Source organism: Dermochelys coriacea, chromosome 9 (genome assembly GCF_009764565.3).
Source record: "Dermochelys coriacea isolate rDerCor1 chromosome 9, rDerCor1.pri.v4, whole genome shotgun sequence".
In the NCBI taxonomy this organism is placed as follows: Eukaryota; Metazoa; Chordata; order Testudines; family Dermochelyidae; genus Dermochelys; species Dermochelys coriacea.
In genome coordinates this window covers 62,198,682-62,220,803 of record NC_050076.1, presented here as the reverse complement: position 1 = coordinate 62,220,803, position 22,122 = coordinate 62,198,682, and the positions used below count along the sequence as shown (strand labels likewise).

Below are 22,122 nucleotides of genomic sequence, written 5' to 3'. Positions count from 1 at the left end.
ATCCAGGAAGTTTTTGGAAAGCGTAGGGGACAATTTCCTGGTGCAAGTGCTAGGGGAGCCAACTAGGGGGAGCGCTTTTCTTGACCTGCTGCTCACAAACCGGGTAGAATTAGTGGGGGAAGCAAAAGTGGATGGGAATCTGGGAGGCAGTGACCATGAGTTGGTTGAGTTCAGGATCCTGACGCAGGGAAGAAAGGTAAGCAGCAGGATACGGACCCTGGACTTCAGGAAAGCAGACTTTGACTCCCTCAGGGAACAGATGGCCAGGATCCCCTGGGGGACTAACATGAAAGGGAAGGGAGTCCAGGAGAGCTGGCTGTATTTCAAGGAATCCCTGTTGAGGTTACAGGGACAAACCATCCCGATGAGTCGAAAGAATAGTAAATATGGCAGGCGACCAGCTTGGCTTAATGGTGAAATCCTAGCGGATCTTAAACATAAAAAAGAAGCTTACAAGAAGTGGAAGGTTGGACATATGACCAGGGAAGAGTATAAAAATATTGCTCGGGCATGTAGGAAAGATATCAGGAGGGCCAAATCGCACCTGGAGCTGCAGCTAGCAAGAGATGTCAAGAGTAACAAGAAGGGTTTCTTCAGGTATGTTGGCAACAAGAAGAAAGCCAAGGAAAGTGTGGGCCCCTTACTGAATGAGGGAGGCAAGCTAGTGACAGAGGATGTGGAAAAAGCTAAAGTACTCAATGCTTTTTTTGCCTCTGTTTTCACTAACAAGGTCAGCTCCCAGACTGCTGTGCTGGGCATCACAAAATGGGGAAGAGATGGCCAGCCCTCTGTAGAGATAGAGGTGGTTAGGGACTATTTAGAAAAGCTGGACGTGCACAAGTCCATGGGGCCGGACGAATTGCATCCGAGAGGGCTGAGGGAATTGGCGGCTGTGATTGCAGAGCCCTTGGCCATTATCTTTGAAAACTCGTGGCGAACGGGGGAAGTCCCGGATGACTGGAAAAAGGCTAATGTAGTGCCCATCTTTAAAAAAGGGAAGAAGGAGGATCCTGGGAACTACAGGCCGGTCAGCCTCACCTCAGTCCCTGGAAAAATCATGGAGCAGGTCCTCAAAGAATCAATCCTGAAGCACTTAGAGGAGAGGAAAGTGATCAGGAACAGTCAGCATGGATTCACCAAGGGAAGGTCATGCCTGACTAATCTAATCGCCTTTTATGATGAGATTACTGGTTCTGTGGATGAAGGGAAAGCAGTGGATGTATTGTTTCTTGACTTTAGCAAAGCTTTTGACACGGTCTCCCACAGCATTCTTGTCAGCAAGTTAAGGAAGTATGGGCTGGATGAATGCACTATAAGGTGGGTAGAAAGCTGGCTAGATTGTCGGGCTCAACGGGTAGTGATCAATGGCTCCATGTCTAGTTGGCAGCCGGTGTCAAGTGGAGTGCCCCAGGGGTCGGTCCTGGGGCCCGTTTTGTTCAATATCTTCATAAATGATCTGGAGGATGGTGTGGATTGCACTCTCAGCAAATTTGCGGATGATACTAAACTGGGAGGAGTGGTAGATACGCTGGAGGGGAGGGATAGGATACAGAAGGACCTAGACAAATTGGAAGATTGGGCCAAAAGAAATCTAATGAGGTTCAATAAGGATAAGTGCAGGGTCCTGCACTTAGGATGGAAGAATCCAATGCACCGCTACAGACTAGGGACCGAATGGCTCGGCAGCAGTTCTGCGGAAAAAGACCTAGGGGTGACAGTGGACGAGAAGCTGGATATGAGTCAGCAGTGTGCCCTTGTTGCCAAGAAGGCCAATGGCATTTTGGGATGTATAAGTAGGGGCATAGCGAGCAGATCGAGGGACGTGATCATTCCCCTCTATTCGACACTGGTGAGGCCTCATCTGGAGTACTGTGTCCAGTTTTGGGCCCCACACTACAAGAAGGATGTGGATAAATTGGAAAGAGTACAGCGAAGGGCAACAAAAATGATTAGGGGTCTAGAGCACATGACTTATGAGGAGAGGCTGAGGGAGCTGGGATTGTTTAGTCTGCAGAAGAGAAGAATGAGGGGGGATTTGATAGCTGCTTTCAACTACCTGAAAGGGGGTTTCAAAGAGGATGGCTCTAGACTGTTCTCAATGGTAGCAGATGACAGAACGAGGAGTAATGGTCTCAAGTTGCAATGGGGGAGGTTTAGATTGGATATTAGGAAAAACTTTTTCACTAAGAGGGTGGTGAAACACTGGAATGCGTTACCTAGGGAGGTGGTAGAATCTCCTTCCTTAGAGGTTTTTAAGGTCAGGCTTGACAAAGCCCTGGCTAGGATGATTTAACTGGGACTTGGTCCTGCTTTGAGCAGGGGGTTGGACTAGATGACCTTCTGGGGTCCCTTCCAACCCTGATATTCTATGATTCTATTCTATGATTCTAAGATTAAAATCGATAAGTTTATGGAGGAGATGGTATGATGGGATAACATGATTTTGGCAATTAATTGATCTTTAACTATTCATGGTAAATAGGCCCAATGGCCTGTGATGGGATGTTAGATGGGGTGGGATCTGAGTTACTACAGAGAATTCTTTCCTGGATAGCTGGCTGGTGAATCTTGCCCACGTGCTCAGGGTTCAGCTGATCACCATATTTAGGGTCAGGAAGGAATTTTCCTCCAGCGCAGATGGGAAGAGGCCCTGGGGGGTTTTTGCCTTCCTCTGTAGCATGGGGCATGGGTCACTTGCTGGAGGATTCTCTGCACCTTAAAGTCTTTAAACCATGATTTGAGGACTTCAGTAGCTCAGACATAGGTGGGAGGTTTATCGCAGGAGTGGGTGGGAGAGGTTCTGTGGCCTGCATTGTGCAGGAGGTCAGACTAGATGATCATATTGGTCCCTTCTGACCCCAATATCTATGAGTCTGTCTACGAGTATGGTCACCCTAGTGCTGGTGCCTGTCTGTGCAGGTCGCCTGTCCTCCGCTTCCCCAGAGCCAGTGGCCAGGCTCTCACCTCCAGGTTTATGCGCTCCAGCAGCTCGTGTAAGGTCTTGGGCTTTGGCCGCTTGCTTTTGCTCTGCCCCCGGCTCTTGCGGGCTGGCACTGGCTCCTCAAGGATGATGTCCACGTAGATGAACTTGAAGGAGCCCATTCTGTTGTTTAGCATCCCCGTCCAGGTGCCCACGGGGGGCTTCTCTATGATCCTGATGATGTCCCCTTTCTGGGCCAGACACAAAGAGGAATCCCTTTGAGAATCTCTACCCCTGGCAGGTGGGACAGGGCTGCGCTTGTCCCACCTGCTCTATTATTGCTGGGTCTGTGCCCACGGGCTCCCCTAGCAGCAGCACTGGTAGGAGCTGGGTGGGGGCCTGGCCCCCCCGCAAGACAGCTGATGTGCTGCAGGGGACAGCCAGGAAAAGGCACTGTTATTTGTTCCCCGGAGCCCGTCTGTATCCATTCCCACAGTTGGGGGTGGGTGTCGTCCTCTCTCCTACCCCTGCAGTGAAGAAGGCGAGGGCTGGGGCTGCCTTTGCCAAGCTTTTTTCCCCACATTTTCCCCTACTGGCACCCTCTGGGTCAGCTTCTCTAGTGCCGGATGGGGCTCAGCCAGGTGCTGGCGTTTTAGTACCCTACCAGGGGGGTGGGAGCACCAGGAGAGACTTGAGGAGCTAAGTCAGTGGGAGCACACAGCAGAGACTGGAGCAGAAGAGCCTTGCTGAGGCCCGGTATCCATGAGTGGGAAGTGGCTCTAAGCCTCCTCTCTGCCTCTGGCAGTGAGAGACTGGTTTGGGGCTGCTTGCCCTGATGCCAAGGCTGCAGTGTTCCCAAGAGTCCATGTAGTACCCTGGACTAGGCTGGCCTAACTGGGAGCCCCTGGTTCAATTCCCTGATCTGCCACAGAGGCCCTGTGTGACCTTGGACAGGCCCATTAGCCTCTCTGCTTGCTTTGATCCCCCTATGTACACTGGGGCTATGGCCCTGTTGCCTGGAGGGTGGGAGGAGAAACCCATGAGGCCTAAACCCATGATGCTCAGGTGCTGTGATGAAGGGGGGCAGAGTAAGATGTGCCCCAGACCCAGCCCCTCCCCCCTTGTTCTGGGCATTGGGAGGACGGGGGAGAGGCTAGTGTCATTTCAGCAGCTCTGTGCTGCTCTGGGACCCTGTGTGCCTGGGGAGCCAGCTGTTCTCTGATTCCGTTGTGCTGCAGGATTGACATAGTGGGGCCTGGCTGCAGGGCTCATGGCTGGGTGCTGGGGCTGCTGGCCCCAGCCTACAAGGCTGAGCTTTCTATAGCCTGTTAGCCAGTGGTAGTGGCTGGTGGGGCTCCGGGCTGGTGGGGGCAGCAGAGCCAGCACCAGAACCAGCCTCCCAGCAGTAGAGTTCTGCTCTGCCCAGGGAGCTGCCAGGAGGGGCCTGCCATGGGGGACAGCCTGGGCTTCTGCCTTTGTGATGGCTACAGTGGGCCTGGGGGGTGATCCTGCTTGCTGCAATACAGGCCCCGGTGAGGCTGGAGAAGGCTCTCCTAGCAGCTGGGTCTGTCCGGCCCCTGAGCCCTAGGGTGTCTATGCACTGGGCCAGGCCCCGGAGAGCAGCTGAGCTGGGAAGGGGGTGTTAGTCCCAGTTCACACCGCCTGGTGCCTTGTGGCATGACCTACACCTGTGCAGCATGGGAGTCATGCCTCGTGGGAATGACACACAAAGCGCTGCCAAAGGAGACTTGGGCCCTTCCTGTTCTCTTTCCATTCGCACTAGGAGAATGGGTAGCTATGGTAAAGGCCAAGCCCCCACACACTTAGCTGAGCTGCCAGCAAACCCAGCACTCCTCCAGCTGAGCCGGGGAGAGCTGAGGCCAAGCGCATGTGGACCTGGTGGTGTGTGTTCAGTAATAGATCGTTCTCTCTGCCCCGCCTTCCTCCTGCCCCAGCCAGTCAGGCCTTACTCACCCGCAGCTTCAACGAGTCCTTGTCATAGGGGCTGGGTGTGAAGTCCGTATGGACCCGGGCTCTCCCGCAGAAAGGGCCACTGTAGGGCGGGCGGGGCTCCTCCAGCCTCATGCTGTCGCGGTTGCTGCCCGTGGTGCAGGGACTGGTGCAGCCCAATTCACTTCCTGCAGCAGGGACAAGATGTCAGCCTCTCCCTCTGTGCCAGCCAGGCCGGGGGTTTTGCTTCCCTTTCCTGAGAGCTGGCCCCACCCCAGGGCAGCCTGTGACTGGGTAAGTGACTGTGCCTCTGTCCTTTGCACTGGGCTTAGGAGTTTGTTCCCACTGCGCCTGCCACAACCCTCCAGCTACCAACCAGCAAGAGCCCCAGTGACACGTGTGAGATCCGCACCTAACACAGGCTCGGGGTGCCCCTCCCCCACGGTGGGCAGAGCTGGTTCCCCCTGCTCCGCATGGGACCGTCACCGCCTGGCGCTGCTGCTGCCTGTTCTCTGCACAGTGAAGGAACGCGCAGCTACTTCTCGCGGCACTGGGTCAGGAGGCAGGACGAGGCTGCTGAGGGCCTGAGGTGAGGTTCTTCTGCCCAGCATCACCCCCACAACTCCATGAGCGGTGTGTAGGGCACATAGGGTAGCCAACTTTCTAATCACACAAAACCAAATGCCCCGCCCCTTCTCTGAGGCCCCGCCCCTTCTCTGAGGCCCCGCCCCCGCTAGCTCCATCCGCCTCCTTCCCTCGCTCGTTCTTCCCCACCCTCACTCACTTTCACCAGGCTGGGGTAGGGGGTTGAAGTGCAGGATGGGGTAAGGGCTTTGGGCTGGGATGAGGGGTTTGGAGTGGGGGAGGGGGTTCCAGGCTGGGGCAGGGGCTTGGGGTGGGGGGATGAGGCCTTTGTCTGGAGGTGGGGCCGGGGATGAGGGGTTTGGGATGCGGGAGGGGGCTCCGGGCTCCAGGCTGGGCCAGGGGTTTGGAATGCGGAGGGGGATGAGGGCTCCAGCCGGGGATGTGGGCTCTGGGGTGGGGTGGAGGATGAGGGGTTTGGGGTGTGGGAGGGGGCTCTGGGGTGGGACAGGGGGTTGGGGTACAGGAAGGGATGCAGGGTCCCGGCAGCGCTTACTACGGCTCCGAGGAAATGGTCACCAGGTCCCTGCAGCCTCTAGGCGCATGGGCAGCCAGACAGCTTTGCCTTCGCTCCTGCAGGCGCCATCCCCCGCAGCTCCAACTGGAGCCACGAGAGTCCCTTTTCAACTGGGCTTTCTGGTCAAAACCAGACACCTGGCAACCCAAAGGCACGTATACGCGCTGCATTTACAAACCCGTGCCACCAAGTCTGAGCCCGGCTCTGCACACAGCTCTAAGGCCACCTGTGTGCGTGGACGAGTGCCAGCTGCAGCCAGGCGCTGCAGCCTAGGGGTGGTGAGGGAGCCGCAAGGTCTAAATGCAAGCCTGAGCGCGTGGCTCTGAGCCTGGTTACAGCAGGTTAAATGCATGGGAGATGCACTCTGTCCAGGCTGCCTGCAGCCATGGTAGTGTGAAGGTGGCTTTTCCCACCTTTGCCTGGGGCAGCTCCCTGGCCAGGGCTCTGCCCCAAGGAGGCTGAGGCCAAATCGTGGCAGAGGTGCTGGCAATCACCGAAGCCCTGTTAGCCCTTGTGCCACACTGTCCCTGGGGCAGGCAGCAGGTAGGGCGACCAAACAGCAAAATGTGAAAAATCGGGACAGGGGGTGAAGGATAATAGGAGCCTATATAAGAAAAAGACCCCAAAATCGGGACTGTCCCTATAAAATCAGGACACCTGGTTACCCTAGCAGCAGGGGCCTGGGGCTGCCCTCTGAGCTGGCAGGGAAAGGGGGGAAGAACAGTCAAGAGGATTCACCCCTCCTGGGTTGGGAGCACACTCAAGTGGCAGCGCCAGAGGGTGACAGGGTGTTGTGTCCATGTGGGCTAGGCTGAAACTGCTCCAGCCTCTGCTCTTCCTGCTGGGGGTGGGCCCTCTCCTGCCTCCAGAGGAGCCTGGAGAGAGCTGGCCCTGGGAGGGGAGCTGGGAGGATGGTGGCATGTGAAAATGCCCCTTCCTGCCCCCTCCCACTGAGCAGCCCGGCTTCTGTGCTCACCACTGGATGTCTGGCGGCTGAGCGGCGTGTGCACGTCCTCTTCCAGCTCCATGTACGACAAGGGCATCTTCTCGAGGCTTGGCTCCTCCAGGCTGCTGTCCAGCAACATGGGGGACATGGACCCCTCCTCCCCCACTTCTCCCTGCAGGCAGAGGCCAAGGCAATTAGTGCAGGCTGGGGCAGGGGGGCTGCAAGGCTGCAGCATGGCTGTGTCTGAGGGGCTGGTACTCAGACGGTCACAAAAGCAATGTAACAAGGGCCCGAGCTTGGCTCTCTGTGTCCAGCGGGCACAGATGCTGAGTGCTGCCTTGAGCACATGGGCTAGCTGCTACAGAAAGGAGCAATGGGAGAGCTCCGAGCACGATCACCATCTGGAATCCACAGACCTGGGACTCCTGGGTCTGATAACTGGGTCCAGGTATATCAGAGGGGGGTTCTCCTGGCAGCAAGTGATGCTGAGTGGTGGAGTAAAGAGGGGGCCAGGGGCTCACTTTCCTGTTTCACTTGCTTGGAGGGCGGGTCTAGGTCAGTGGATGGGAAGTGTCCACCTAGAGCTGTCAGCCCACCCTCCCCGCCTTCTCATCCGGTCATTCCATTTCCTCTGCCATTGTTCAGATTGCTGTGGCCTGACTGCTTCACACTGTCCACCCAGCCTTCAATGGACATGGGCCAGTCATGCGTCAGATGAAGAGTGCTGGGGTAAGTTTAAAATCACTTTGCTACAGAAGTTTGAGCTCACCCTTGCTGCTTATGGAAAGAGACAGCGAGGGGCTCAGAGAAGGCCTGATAAGAACTAGTCTAAAATTGCAATGAACCGGGCGAGTATCTCAGGGAGGGGATGGCTGGTATGGGGAGTGCACGCTCCAGGATGTAGAGACTGCTCTCAGAGTTGGAAGAATGGCTTAGCGAGCGGAACCCCAACCTGATCCAAAGCTGGGCACAGAGCTGCAGGAAGCCAGCCCAGGGCAGAGGACAAAGGTGAAAAGGGGCTGGCATGAAACAAGCTCCAAAGGTGGGGGCAGAGGTTCCCACCCCACATGGGGAACCTGCTAACCCTAAGCCAGTCAGGCGAGCCCGAGGAGGGGAGGGGAAAAAGCCAGCTCATCTGACGGGTGCTTGTCCAGTGAAGGGTGGCAAGCAGCAGCGCCTGAGTGATCAAATAAACTGTGTTGCACTCTCTCTGGAAGGGGAGAGTCAGACCCCGGGAACAGCTACCCCGGTTGCCAGGCAGCCAACAGCCCGTGCCCTGCCTCAAAGGAGCTGGTGGGGTGAATGAATGGGACACTGGTTCAGGAATGGTGAGATATAGGCTGGCTGGAGCACCCTCTGCCCCAACTACAGGATAAATGTGTAGCTTGAGCCAGTGGGGAGTCCCCCACCCACCACCATCTGCATGTGGGTGCTATCTGTTCTCATGCACTGGGACAGGGCAGGTGTTTATTTCCACATGCCTGCCCTAGAAGCATAACTAAGAGAGGAACCCCACCCTGCAGGGGTTTAGAGGTCAGACAGGCGAGAACGTTCATACTCAAGTCTCGCTCAGGATCCCACAATTCCTAAAAGGAGCAGCAGTGAAAGTGTTGCATCACACGGTCATTGGTAGGCACCAGAGTTAACTACCCTTGGGGAGGGAGTTTCTGGGTGGGCTCAGGCATGCCCTAGTGCATCAGGTCACATTCACAAGATTTTCTTTGCAATCAGAAGGGCTGGGAACTCTGCTTTGGGAAATGAAAACCTCAATCGTACAGGAGCCACCAGGGCAGAGCTGGGCTGGCAGCCAAGCTGGCACCAGCTCCATCTCAGCTCGCTTTGGGCACTGGTCCTTTCTGTTCTGTGGGTTCTCTGAGTTCCAGGCCTTTGACCTGTGCTGACACCCTGGGATCTGAGCACAGAGACTTGGCACCCTGCTCCTTACCTTCCCCTCGGCCAGCGCCTTCACCACCATCTTGCCCATCTTCCTGTTCATGGTGCGGGAGATGACGGCTCTCCACTTCTTGCCCAGCTTCATGCCACTGCTCTTCCCAGTGTCATCAGGAAGTGCATTGGCTGGGTCATCCTCAGGAATCTGCAGGGACAGTCACAACCAGTTGGAAGTGAGGGAGGGGGGGACAGAGCCAGAGAAGCAAGTGCCTTGCACTTCTCTCTGCCCTCTGCTCCTCAAACCAAGGGAGGATGAGCGAGCTGGGCTGCCACATGGAGGTTGGGAGGATGCCCTGAGCAGAACTCTCTGCAGGGAAACCGCAGTGCCTCACACGGATGAGCCCAAGCACTTGACTGTGGGGAAGAGGCATGTCTTCGGCGAGCACCAGGAGTCCACCTGTGCCACACGCTGTCCCTGTGTTGAGCTGAGAGATGATGGGGGGTGCTGGCAGGTGAGTGCCAGCTTGGGGATCAGTGCCACGCAGAGAGCAGTCAGTGTCGTGGGCACCTCCGACTCTTCTGAGAAGCTGTCTACCGAGAACAGGGGTGTAGTGTATGGACTATACACGTCTGAGTGTGGAGTGGTGGGTGGAGCTGGGGCTGTAGGAGCCCAAGGGGCGAGTGGGTTGTGGGTGGAGTGAGGCCAGGCTGGGGCTATATGGGCCTGGGTCAGGCATGGACTGGTGTGGGAGCTGGGACTGGGCAGGAGCCAGTCCCCCTGTGTGAGTGGAGCTAGAGGGGTTTCCCTGAGGGCAGGGAGTGGGCACGCCATATGGCTAGGGAGGGAGCGGCAGCCCGTGAGTGCAGTCAGTTGCTCCCTGTGGTGCAATGGCGCAGATACTCACATTCTCCTCCAGGTTAAACTCCTTCTCGCTCACCACGGGGGAGCTGGGCTTGACCTTGGCGAAATCCTTAAAGCTGCTGGAGCGCTGTAGGGAGAGCTGTGGGGAAGCAGGGACAGCATGAGCCAGCAAGCCCCATCCCGCTGAGAGCTGCCTGCTTGCCAGAGCCCGCCCGTCCTGGCATGACACTCGGCAGGGGCCTCCCCCTCCTTTACACTCTGCCCTTTCTCTGGAGCCTGGCCCCCGGCACAGGGCAGGAACAGACCAGAGCTCAGCAGATCTGTCCCCATCATGCAAGGCCCTTTCCCACCTCTGCCATGTCATCCCTCCCCTTCCTGGCCCCACCCTGGCTGGAGGGCTTTCCCCTCCTGCAGGAACTGCTCAGACATGGGGGTAGCAGGGCCATAATTGGCTGGTGTGACTGGTACCAGATACAACCTGGCCTCAGCGCTTTCTTTATTGGAAGGCAGAGGCGCTGTCTTCCAGGCCAGCCCGCAAGGCGCGGCCAGGTGCAGCGGTAGTGTGCTCAGATACGGCATGTGCCATGGTGCCACCCCGTGGCTGCACCATACAATACAGTTAATGTCAATTCTGCTGTCCCTCCAGCCTCAGCCTCTCTCCCCTGGCTGATCGCTGCTTCCCTTGGCACCAAGCCCCATCGACTGCCACACTGCTGTGGAGGAGGACATGCCCCGGGCCCTGCTCCCTTTAGCTGGCTAGATACACAGCCACAGACCCTCTGCCCTCTGCCCCGAGATGCGCCAAGTGCTTTTTAAGAAGCCTCAGTCCATGCTCAACAGCTGCACTTTAGACAGAGAAAACGTGCAGCCCATTCCCAGGATCACGCTGCAAGGCTGCAACAGGCTGCAGCTTGCTGGGCTCTGACCCTTAGCCAGCCCCTTCCTCGCCACCTGCTGCTGCCATGAAGTGGCTGCTGGGCCTGCACGACCCACATTGCTCCAGGGAGTTTGTAATCTAAACTCAGGGCCTGGGCCCCCTCTCATGCCTGGGTACGTTTGTAGTCAGTGGTGTAAAACCAGAGGATGTGAGGAGAGAATCAGGCCCAAAGAGGAGGAGCTACCTGGATCTGTCCCTCCAGCAGGCCCATCCGTTGCTGGCTCCAGGATAGCTGCAGCATTTGTGGCCTGGCATGGTGTGAGCAGGGTGTGCTCCCTCTCCAGGCCAATTATCCTGTGAGGAGAGTGGTAGAGCCCTGCACACAGGTCTCTCCCAGCCTGTGGAACCACCCTGCCACCCAGTGCAGAGTAATCTTCTCCTGGTAGGATGGTGCCCAAAGAGCTTCTCTGGCAGCAGGTCCAAAGCCCAAAGGCAGTGCTACCCAACTCCCACAATGCTCTAGCAAGGGCTGCAATCGGTGGTGGTTTCCTGATGCCCCAGTGCCAGGCGACAGGCGATTCTGGGCGACTCTCCACTCACCTTGACACAGAATATGTGTCCAGATATTGGAGCTTTTCCTCTTCACATAGCAATAATAATATGAAGGGAACACATGGGTATGGAGGGGTGCAAATATCATCATCAAACATGCCTAGTCTCTTGGGCCCGCTAGAGTGACTATGGTTGATGGCATCACACCAGGCTCTGTGTAATGAGGTTCCCAGCTCTGGCTCAATCCTGCAACTGTACAAATCTCTGGGGTGGCCCCGCAGGCAGTGCCAGGCAGGGTCAGGGCTAGCGCCCCTTCGTATGGCATTAGAACATGTGAGAGCACGGTGTACTGGGTGTGGGTGTCCATCCTGGCGACAGGGCCGAAGATCATGCAACGCTGCTTTTGAATACAGTGAGCGACTGAAGGAAGGCCAGAGCACTATGAGACTGTAACATTTCACATTGTCAGACCACTTTGTGCTCAGGGTCTGGCACTGACAGCTCCTCTAGCCAGGCGAAGTCTGCCTGCAGCTTCTAAAACACACAACACGATGAGCTCACAAACTAGTGACTGGGGTATTACTCTATCCTTGTGCACTACGTACTCCTCCCCCAGTAGTGCCGATGAGATAATCAAAAGTTACAAATGCATCACTAGCCAAATCCCTATTGCTAACTACACACTGTACTACCAGCTACATGTAATAAGGGGATCCGGACTTCTCCAGGTAACGTCTCACTGGCATCCCAACAGCATCCGCCCTTCCTGTTGGGATGCCTGTAAGATGTCAGCAACACCTCCCTGGTGTGTGGAGCCAGCATCACATCTAGCAGCAGGGCCATGAGGCTCACACGATTAGGCCCCAGGGACTAGAACCCAGCTCTGCAGGGAATGGGTAGGCGGATATGCCAACAGCGTCACCATACAGAGGTGCAGCCTGAGAGCACTGTGCAGAGTAGCACGACAGGAAGTACCGCCCATGAGACCCAGAGAGACAGTACCCTGCTGTCCTCTGATTGGCCAAGTGCCCCTATTTAACCCCAGGGGTTGCCGTAGGAAGTTGTCTTGGCAACCACACTGACTTTGGCCTGCTGCAGCTCCAGACTTTGCCTCATTTCCTGATCTCTTATTCCAGCCTGACTTTGACCCCGATTCTTGCCTCTTGATTCTAACCTGGTACCATCTCTGGTCTCCAACCCTGGCCTGACTCTTATTTGACCTGGCCTTGTGATTCCTCCAACTCCAGCCCGGTGACTCCCATCCCTGATGAGTAGACTGCATCCCAGCTGTGACCGCTAGGCAAGACTGCTTACACCTGATCCCTTACACACTGGGGCAGTCACAAGTGACTGGAGCTGTATTGTAGCTCTGTGTTTTCAACAGGTATCACTGGTGTAGTATGTCCTGCAGAATGTGTGCTCAAGAGCTGGTTTACATGTCAACTCCAGGGCATGCTCTGAATCACATCTACCAGACAAGGCAGAGGATCAATCTGTGATGTGTCACTTCAAGTCTCCATCAATTATTATATGTTTTTCTTTATGGAGATTTTTTTCTCCCGTGTGAAAACTGAGCAGTAGGGTGTGACTATGTGTGCCCATTTGATCACCCTATTCCTTAGGAATGATTGTCTGTAGATTGGACTTTAAGAAGTCCAGGCTAGGGTATAAATTATGCCCCATAAACAACATTGCTGATTATCTGATTTTAATAGCATCAGCTGCATTCCTACAGGACAACAGGAAATTCATAATCTTTGTTTTGTCAGCGACCTTTATACAGGGGCATAGCATGACACACTTATTTGAATGTCTGGATAAACCTTCCCACTAACCCGTTTATGGCAGAATGGTGATGAATTGATGTGACAAGTCTGATACCATTTCTTTGGGGAAAAAAAGAACATAGACAGCAACAGTAGGGAGCAAAAACTATTTAAAGGGGTATGACCCTATTCCCATATGCTCCATTAGCCTTCTTGGTTATAGAGAAAAGCTTGAAAACATGATTCCTAAAGGCCCAAAAACCAGAAAGAGAAAACCACAGACACACACGTTATAATTTTTTAAAAGTGTCAGGATTTTTAAGCCTATCATATGATTTTGGGGTCTTGCCCCCTGATTTGGAATGCGTGGGGTTGGCAGCACTGCAATAGCTATACCTGCAAAGTGACGCTGGATTGCCAAGGGAGTTCTTGTTCTCTAGTGCATTTTATGCGAGCCCCGCACTGTACTGAACCCAGCTGGCAGAACAGACTATGGGAATAGCAGGAGAAGGCACATCCATGGGGAGAAAGGGAGGGTTGGGCTGACTCGGGTGTCAGGCCACATCTCTGCATGACAACAGAGTATGGAAGGCTGTCCGCAGGGGAACACAGTGATTTTGTTCAGATTCAGCGCAGGGAAAGGGCTGGTCACAAACGCAAGCACTTCCAAAGATGCTTTAGGCCCATCCTACTTGCTGTCACTTCCGCAGGCATTGACGAGACCCCATGGAAATCCTTGCTGCAGGGTGGTTGCCTTCACAAACCACAGGTTCTTGTGGTGCCAGTGCAGTCAGTCAGTTGGTTGCTGTAAGCCCGCACCTGCTGGTCTCACCCCTTGGACAATCTCTGCATTGGTGATCTACAACGCCCAAAGCTGCCTGATCTGTCCTGATGTTCCGAGATCCTGCCTGTTTGGGAGCACCTGGGAAAGCCACTCTGCCGGGCTGTCCTCTCCAATGGCTGGCTGCTGCGATCAAAAAGCCCACAATCCTGGCAGCTGGCAATAAAGGGCTTTGGTCCCCGGCAGGTGTGAGCAAAGGTCCTTGTTCCCTTCTGTAATGTGTATGTACCAGAAAATAAGACTTTGCCAGCTTATATGAGGGGCTGGAGATGAGCCTGGAGTGACGATCCTGGCTGTATAGTGAGCCTCCTGGCTGACAGCTGTGCTGTAACCCCTGGGTTTGCTCAGCTCAGCCCATTCAGCATACCCAGCAGTTCTCTCTGAACTTTGCTCCTGCAGGGAGGTAGTGAAGACAGCCTGGAGGCCGTGGGTTTCAGATCCCTCACCACTACAGTGCCTCTTCATGGCAGGGCATTATGTAGCAGTTCTCTCCCTACCTAACGCCCCCCTGCAGACAGCTGCCTTGGTCCTCTGATAATCTGCCTCTTCCTGCCACTCAGCTCTCTGGCCAGGTCACAATTCAGTCTTCTCCTTCTAGGGTAACAGAAAGTCCAACAGTCTAATGTCCTCACTGAAGGGTCTTTGGCTTGCTCTGGGTTGCGTGATGCTCACAGCCTTCACCACGGTTTATCCCTTCTCAGGACTCTCAAGGCTCTCCTCTGGGTCTCCTAATGAAAATCCCGAACTAAGGATACAGACACAAACCAATTTCAGCCCTCCTGGGCCTTGTCTCCCTCTCTGCTGCGCCATTCCTCCACTGGGCACTTCCCAGGACTCTCTCCCTAGTTGTCCAAATCCTGCTACTGGGACTGCTTTACTCCCAGGGGCTGCTTTCTCTCTCTTCCGGCCTCCTGCCAGGCTTCACCCGCTCAGGGGAGGAGCCCAAGGTCACCCCACTGGCCCCATGGAGTGACTGCAGAGTTCCTCACTCTCTACTGCCCCAGCCCCTTTCCACTCTCACCTTCCTGCCTCTGTGAGCCTAGACCAGCTCCAGGTGCAGCCAGATAAATGGCCTAGCATGCCTTCATTAACCCTTTCAGGGGCAGTGTGGGGTACATGCCCCATCAGCGCAACCATAAAGGCTAGAGACTTCCTTTTAACACCGCTCCTTCCTCCCTCCACAAAAAAAACTCCAGCTGGATCCACACAGTGACATGGTATTTCCAGTTGTGTGGAAATACCCCTGGCTCACACAGTGCTGTCAAGCATCTGGTGTATTACTATAAATAACACTGTAAGCTGGGCTGTATGGAGCTGTGCAGCACCTGGTCCAGGAACAGTGTCTGGGGTGCACTGGGGGGGAAGCGGGGGGGGGGGAAGGGAGTGAGCTGTCAGATCAGGGACCAGCTGCAGGACAAGGGCAAACAACACTCTAGCATTGGGAGAGAAGCAGATGGGAAGGGGACAGTGGTGGTGCATCGTGGTCGGGCCCACCCTGCAGCCCAGGAGCAAGCCCATCATTTCTGTAGAATTTAAGCATCTAATGGGTGGTGGGGGGACTAGCAAATAGCATTTCCAGTTTATCTGCTTGCAAAAAAAAATCCCTGTGTTACACTAACACACAGCTGTCTCCTGGAGTTTGTGGATAGTCTTAAATGAGAGCTCTGAGAGGCGGGAATCGCCCCATTCATCTCAATGGGGTTTTAACACTGAAGCTAGATGACAATTTCAATCACATTGGTTATTTTACAGCCCTCTTTTTAGCAAAAGTATCAAGCTAATGTGCCTCTCCATCATTGCTGGAAGGAGTCTGTGTGTGCCTAGAGCATTGGGGGCATTTTACACACTGGACTAAACAACCTGAGCCTTAGAAAGTGAAAACCAGCGTAGTAAGTAGCTGTATTTTCCTTTGAGTCCACTTCCTCCAGCAACCAGCATTTCCTTAGAATTCATGGCCCAGCAGCCTCATCTGGCTTTGTTTGTGGGATGTGGTGAGTCAGTAGAGTTGGGTCAGGCCACCGTTTGATTATGATGACAAGAGTTTAAGGTCTAGCCTCTTGGGCTGAGCAGCTCCCTATAAGCTGGGCACTATGCGGGGCCAGCACCAGGTGACATATCTGTCAGCAAGTCAAAGGGGACACACATGGGGTCAGCGCTAGGGGTCAGCATCTGTCAGGGAGTCAGATGGGACGTGCCTGGGGCTGGCACTAGGGGACAGTGTCCATTGTTGAATTGGAGGGGATGCATGCAGGGCTGGCACTACAGGGTGGTGTCTGTCAATGAGTTGGAGGGGACACATAGGAGGACAGCACTAGGAGATGGTGTCTGTCAGTGAGGCAGAGCAGACATGTGTAGACCCATAGTTAGGCAGCCCATCCGATGGTGAGTCAGAGAGGACAAGCACAGGGCCAGTAGTAGGCGACCCATCTATCGCTGAATCAGAGGCGATGTGTGTGGAACTGGCACTAGGTGACCCATCGGTCGATGAGTCTATTAGTGAGTCGGAGGGGACACATGGCGTTGGCACTAGGCCACCCGTCCGTGAGTGAGGTGTGGGGGCGGGTGCTGGAAATATCAAATACCCGGAAGAGCAGCTGGAGAAAGCCTTGGCAGGGGTTGGTGCTCACTGGAAGTAAAGACGGGTCAGACAGGAGTTTCAATGCCAGTAGCAATGGGGAAATGGAAAGTGACTGACTAGAATCAGTGAGAGGCTGGGTGGGGGTGGTGGAACGCAGGGTGCCAAGAGCTAGAGAAGGAAAGTAGGGCTGGAGGACTAAGAGCCCAGGCCCCAGAGAGGAGGGGAAGTGAGAGTGGAGGGTGGGGCAGTGAGAGGAGAGGGGATGCCCAGCGAGGTCTGCTGCTATAATGCTGCCTTGGCCTGCCCTGCCTTCCTCAGAGACGGCCTGTTTCCATGGTGAGAGGAGGAAGGATGTGGTACTTCCCAATGTCTCATTCACTTTGTGCAGAACTGTTGCAAGGGCCTGCTGTGTCAGACTGGAGAAACAGACTGGGCCAGGACAGCAGTGGGGGGACAGATATTTCCAAGGGCTGCTGATTGCACGAGGCTTGTAACCTCCCATGCCATGTGGAAACCAAACCCTCATTCAGCCCTTCACAGACACTCCTGAGTCCACCGCCTGCCCTCAATATATCACCTCCAAAGTGGGGCGATGCCCACATTCAGCTGGCTGAGGTCACCATGGCTAGTGGCTTCCTCTTCCTCATCCTCTCTCTTGCAGAGCTGCCCACTCTCACAATGTTGGGGGAGGACAGATTTGGGTTCTCATTAGCTCCTGATTTGTTGTCTTCAAAATTGTGAAATGTTGCCCTTATCCAAAATGGCTGCCTTCTTCTATTCCTCTCAATGGGACTGAAGCCAAGCTTCCCTCACTCAAGATAGCTGCTGTTTCCTTACAGTCTTTGCCGATGACAGAGAGGCTCCTACAGGGGTTACAGGGAAGAGGGGGATGTAGTGGGTATTCTACCAAGCTCTGCCCATACAATAAGCCCCACCCACTCACGATGCCCGAATGAGACGCCGCTCTCAGAAGCTACCAAAAGGTGATAATGTGAGCTCTCTGCACTCCATGGGACCCTTGTGCTGGGCTCCCTTGTGGCAGGAGGAAACAACAAGTGGTGCTATCTCCCAACCCAAGCGGGGGAGGGATAGCTCAGTGGTTTGAGCATTGGCCTGCTAAACCTAGGGTTGTGAGCCCAATCCTTAAGGGACCATTTAGGGATCTGGGGCAAAAATTAGGGATTGGTCCTGCTTTGAGCAGGAGGTTGGAGTAGATGATCTCCTGAAGTCCCTTCCAACCCTGATATTCTGTGATCTATGAACCCCACCTGCTCCTAGCGCCAAAATGAGCCATCACGCTGCACAAGTCTCCATACTGGACTGGCTGCTCTCCTTGCATGGGCACTGAAACAGTTCAGTGTTGATGCTGACATCTGACTTAGCACCCACTGAAATAAGTGGGGCAGATCATACTTCAGAGCTATTGTGTCAGGCTCTCTGCAGACTCAGGCAGACATGGATGCATTGGTTATGTTCAGGTCAATTTTTATGTCACAACCATAATTGCTAGAGAGGCACTGTTGTTTAAATTGAAAGCTGAGACTCTGAAGAACAAGAGGGAAGGCTGGGGAAGATGGACACACTGCAGTACCATGAAGCAGCCTAATGCTAGCCCTGAACTTCCCCTAGTAAAGATGGCCACTATCCCCCATTGTTTCCAATGGAGCTGAAGCCAGGCTGCCCTCAGAGAAGATGGTAGACCCTCAACGAGGGCCAGACAGGAGACATAAAAATATGGAGGTGCCAGGAATGAGCCTGTGATTGCAGCCAGGAAGGGGGAATGCATTAAGAAATTGGAGGTCTGGGGAGTAGGAGGAAGACTGACAGAGATTACACCTTGGTGGGGGTGGGGTTCCTGGGGAGGTTGGTTGAGGTTTAGGGTTCCTGGGAAGCATAGTCGGAGGCAGGGTTCCCGGGGAGATTAGATACAGGTGGGGCTCCTGGGGAGGTTAATTGGCGGGTTGGGTTCCTGGGGAGGTTACTTAGGGGATGGGTTCCTAGGGCGATTAGATATGTGCTGGGTTCCTGGAGAAGTTTATCAGGGCCAGGTTCCTGTGGAGTAGGGGTTCTCAAACTGGGGGTCAGGACCCCTTGGGGTCACGAGGTTATTACATGGGGGGTCGCGAGCAGCAGCCTCCACTCCAAACTCCACTTTGCCTCCAGTATTTATAATGCTGTTAAATATATAAACAAGTGTTTTTAATTTATAAGGGGGGGGTTGCACTCAGAGGCTTGCTGTGTGAAAGGGGTCACCAGTACAATAGTTTGAGAACCACTGCTGTGGAGGTTAGATAGAGGACAGGTTCCTGGGGAAGTTAATTGGGGGAGGGTTTCTGGGGAGGTTAGTCAGGGTTTGGGGTTCCTGGGAAGTGCAGTTCGGAGCAGTGTGTCTGGGGAGATTAGGTAGGGGACAGGTTCCTGAGGAAATTAATCGGGGGCAGGTTCCTGGGGAGGTTAATCCTGGAGTTGGCTGTGGTGTATTGAGGACTGTGTTGGAATTTCAAATGATCACTTTAAGAGTGGAGGTTTTCTTGCTATCGCTTGTAGTCTAACAGGCTCTCTAGGGAAGCGTGTAATCAGAGTCACTCTGGAAAAAGCCAGCTTAGAACAAGGTGGGGTAAGTAGTGCCTCCTGCCTTAGGGAGCATCCTGGTTTCTTTCTGTCTGGTTTTGATTACCATGTGTGATCCTTCTGGCATCCAAGAGTAAAAGTAGTGCTACACTGCACCCTTCCAGCAAGAGTATTTGATGTCTTTATCTAACTTCTCTGTGTGTAGGTCATGAACAACACTGGGGAGGTGCGTATCGGCGAAAACCCTTTGTATCACTCTAATGGCTTGTGGCGATGCTTGTAGCTGCCCCTTATGGAGATGGGTCTGGTGCTATGTATGTGCTCTAGGCAGGGCCTGGAGCCAATATGAAAGGCCTGTGCTGGCTGCACAACAGCCCCTCTGGCCTATCCTCATGACCAGCCTAGCATGGCCACTGCACCCCATGGGACTCGGCTGCTTGACCCTGAAGTGTTGCAGGAGGGGTCCAGCTGCCTATCAATGGCCAGACCCAGGAGTCCGATCTCCTTCAGTCTCCTCTTGCCTAAGGTTGCTCAGTGCTAGTAGCTGGTGTTGAGTGCTCGCTGGAGCCAGTCCTTGCACGCTGCCAGAGGAAGTGGTTAGCAGCACGTGATCAGCTCAGAATTGCCTGAACCACAAACACCTTGAAGGGCTTTGATCCATGAGCTAAAACCCTGGTGATGTTTTTGCACAAGTTTCTCACCAGCCTGAGAGCGGAGCAGCTGCTGCTCTCTGCAGATGCAGCCCAGCCTTTCAGCACCCTCACAGGAAGGAAGTGACAAGTGCCATCACCCCCACCCACAAATGCACAAGCAGGGGGTTTTACACCCCTGTACTCAGTGCTGGGCAGGAGCCACATTCCAATGCACTCTTGCCAGGATCGTTCCAGGACTGGACTCCGCTCTCACTCACACCACTGCAAACCCAGGGGATCTCCATGGACATAAGCGACATTAGGCAGCTGAAGTTGGCCCCCCCAGCCTTGAAATGTGGCAGTGCCTACAGTGCAATGTACTAGTGCTGGAATCTGCTAACTCCCAGCTCCAACTCGTTGTACGATTCACCTTCCCAGCTCATCTGGTGCCAGTGGCCACCTCCGACCAGCAAGTGAAGGTAAACTCCACAATCTAGGGCCCCAGCAGCAGGATTCATCCTCCTGCCTCACTGTCACCGTGGGATCCCAATGCCAGGTCACTGGCCCCTGGAGCAAGAAGCCAAGTGTTGGATTTTCACCCCGCACCGTTGTCAGTTTTGAGCTCTTCAGCCCCATGCAGGTCTTGAAAAATGAGAGTGAGCTCAGAGAAGAGCAACCCCAGTGATCAGGTGGGGTTGGGAAATCGGGAGTGGTGGCCAAGGAGACACACAGTGCAGCTGAATGAGGGGGAAGGGAAGGGTGGGGGAGGGGGATCTAGGTGGATGCATGGAGAGCAGCTAAATAGACACAATGGGGAGATACGAGCAGAGGAAATGTAGGCTGAATATCAGGAACATTTTGCTGGCACTGGAATAGTGTCGTTCCCTCAGAGAGGAGTTGGGGGCCATGGCTTACCACTAAGCAGTCTAGGCTAGACCAAACTCTCAAGACATTCCTGTATCACCCAGGGAATGGGATGAGTGGCACCAAGGGCTGAGAGGACTTTGCCATTTCTAATTCCTGTAGCTACACAATTCACTGCCAGCCCCAGATATGGCACAGGGTCTCCGTCCAGACTAGTCACCCTCCCACCACCATCATGGGGGGCCTGATCTCAGCACAGTCCTTCTTGAGGGGGGCACAGGCTGGCACTGTCCACCCCAGCAGGGCCTGATGAGAGACCATCCCTCTGTAGAACTGGCTGGATCAGTCAGATCAGTGTCTGGGCCATGAACCAGAAGGCAGCATGGAGCTGCTCAGAGCTGGGACCTGGGGAAGGGGAGAGACTGAGAGAGCCTGCAGCTGGTGGGCTGGTCAAGGCTGAGCTGTGGGCCGCCCTTTGCTGGAGTGGGCAAGGGCGCTTCTCACACTCACCTTCTTCTTCTGCGCCTGCTCCTTGTCGCTGGCGTTGGACGGCTTGCGGCGCAGCATGGTGCTCTCTCCAGAAAGGCTGGCACACGACAAGCAAGGGGAAGGCTGAGCCGAGGAGCACAGCACCCGGCGTATCGCTTACTGCACCCACAGCCGAGGCAGACACTGGGAAATTCACAGGAAGCTGCAGCGTCACATGAGTTGCATTTACGGCAATTGCTGCTCCAGGGCAGCTGGTGCTGGGGGAGGAAGAAGGAAGTAGCTGGGGAGCGGTCTCCCTGCCACGGAACCTGGGGTCCTGTGTGCCAGGGAGGGCACTGCCCACATGCCTGGACACAGACAGAGGATCCTTTGCGTGCCCTCTCAGCAGACACTGCTACAGATGTTCATGACCAGTGAATTCCCCACCAGTGGCTGCACAGATCCCTCTGGGGGGTGCCTCCCCTGAATTGGCTCCAGACTGGTTTATACATTTCTCCAGAGGGGCTGGAGGTAGCCTTCATGCAGTGGATTCCTGGTATTGCCCACATGAGCACCAGGCATTTGAATTCTGTCCACAACCATTGCTTGGATTCTTGCAGGGTTTAACCTTAATCACCTTTCAGCCTGTGAAACAATAAGCACCTGCCTCACAGCTATAGAACATTCATAGACATGAATGCAGATAATCCCCCCCATGTTCTGCCCAGTGCCGTTTTGGCCATCCCCAGTATGCGACTCTGTTCCTTGCACAGTTGTAGTGCCTCCTGCACACACTCCTGTAGGGCCACTGTGCACGGAAGGGGCAGTGATTCAGAGCACGTGTCCTGCCTTGCAGTCATCCTGCCCTCAGGACTCCTGCACTACAGTGGTCTCGTCCATGCCAAGAGTGGGGCAGCAGGTGTAAGGTCTAGCACTCAGGCCTGCAGAGCTGCCAGGCAGCAGACACTCAGCAGCAGCTGTAACCAATTTGCGCTCCACTGCTGTGGACACAGACATGGGAAATCCTGCCTCAAGGGGTCTGACAGGCAGCAGCCTCATGGCTCCTGATTGGCTCCCTGCCCTATATAAATCCCAGGGGCAATCCAGAAAGTGTCCCACGGAAAAAAAATAGTGGGTGCTTAGCACCTACCAGACACCCGCCAATCAGCTGTTTGGGGGGCCCTGAAGATTAATTGTTTGGCAGTGGACAGAAGGTGCGGGAGAGAAGGAGTAGAGTAGGGGTGGG

General features: G+C 54.7%; 1 protein-coding gene across 1 annotated transcript in view; it reads right to left on the bottom strand.

Annotated features, from left to right (window-relative positions):
- Positions 1-21,885, bottom strand: part of SASH3 (SAM and SH3 domain containing 3) — a 29,782-nt gene extending 7,897 nt beyond the window's left edge. Inside the window, exons 1-6 of the mRNA XM_038415445.2 lie at positions 20,919-21,885; positions 9,771-9,866; positions 8,921-9,070; positions 7,006-7,147; positions 4,895-5,058; positions 2,965-3,171 (exon numbers count right to left, since the gene is read on the bottom strand). Of these exons, the coding sequence (XP_038271373.1) occupies positions 2,965-3,171; positions 4,895-5,058; positions 7,006-7,147; positions 8,921-9,070; positions 9,771-9,866; positions 20,919-20,975 (816 nt within the window). The 5' untranslated portion in view covers positions 20,976-21,885. The remainder of the gene's footprint in view (positions 1-2,964; positions 3,172-4,894; positions 5,059-7,005; positions 7,148-8,920; positions 9,071-9,770; positions 9,867-20,918) is intronic.
- Positions 21,886-22,122: the final 237 nt, after the last annotated feature.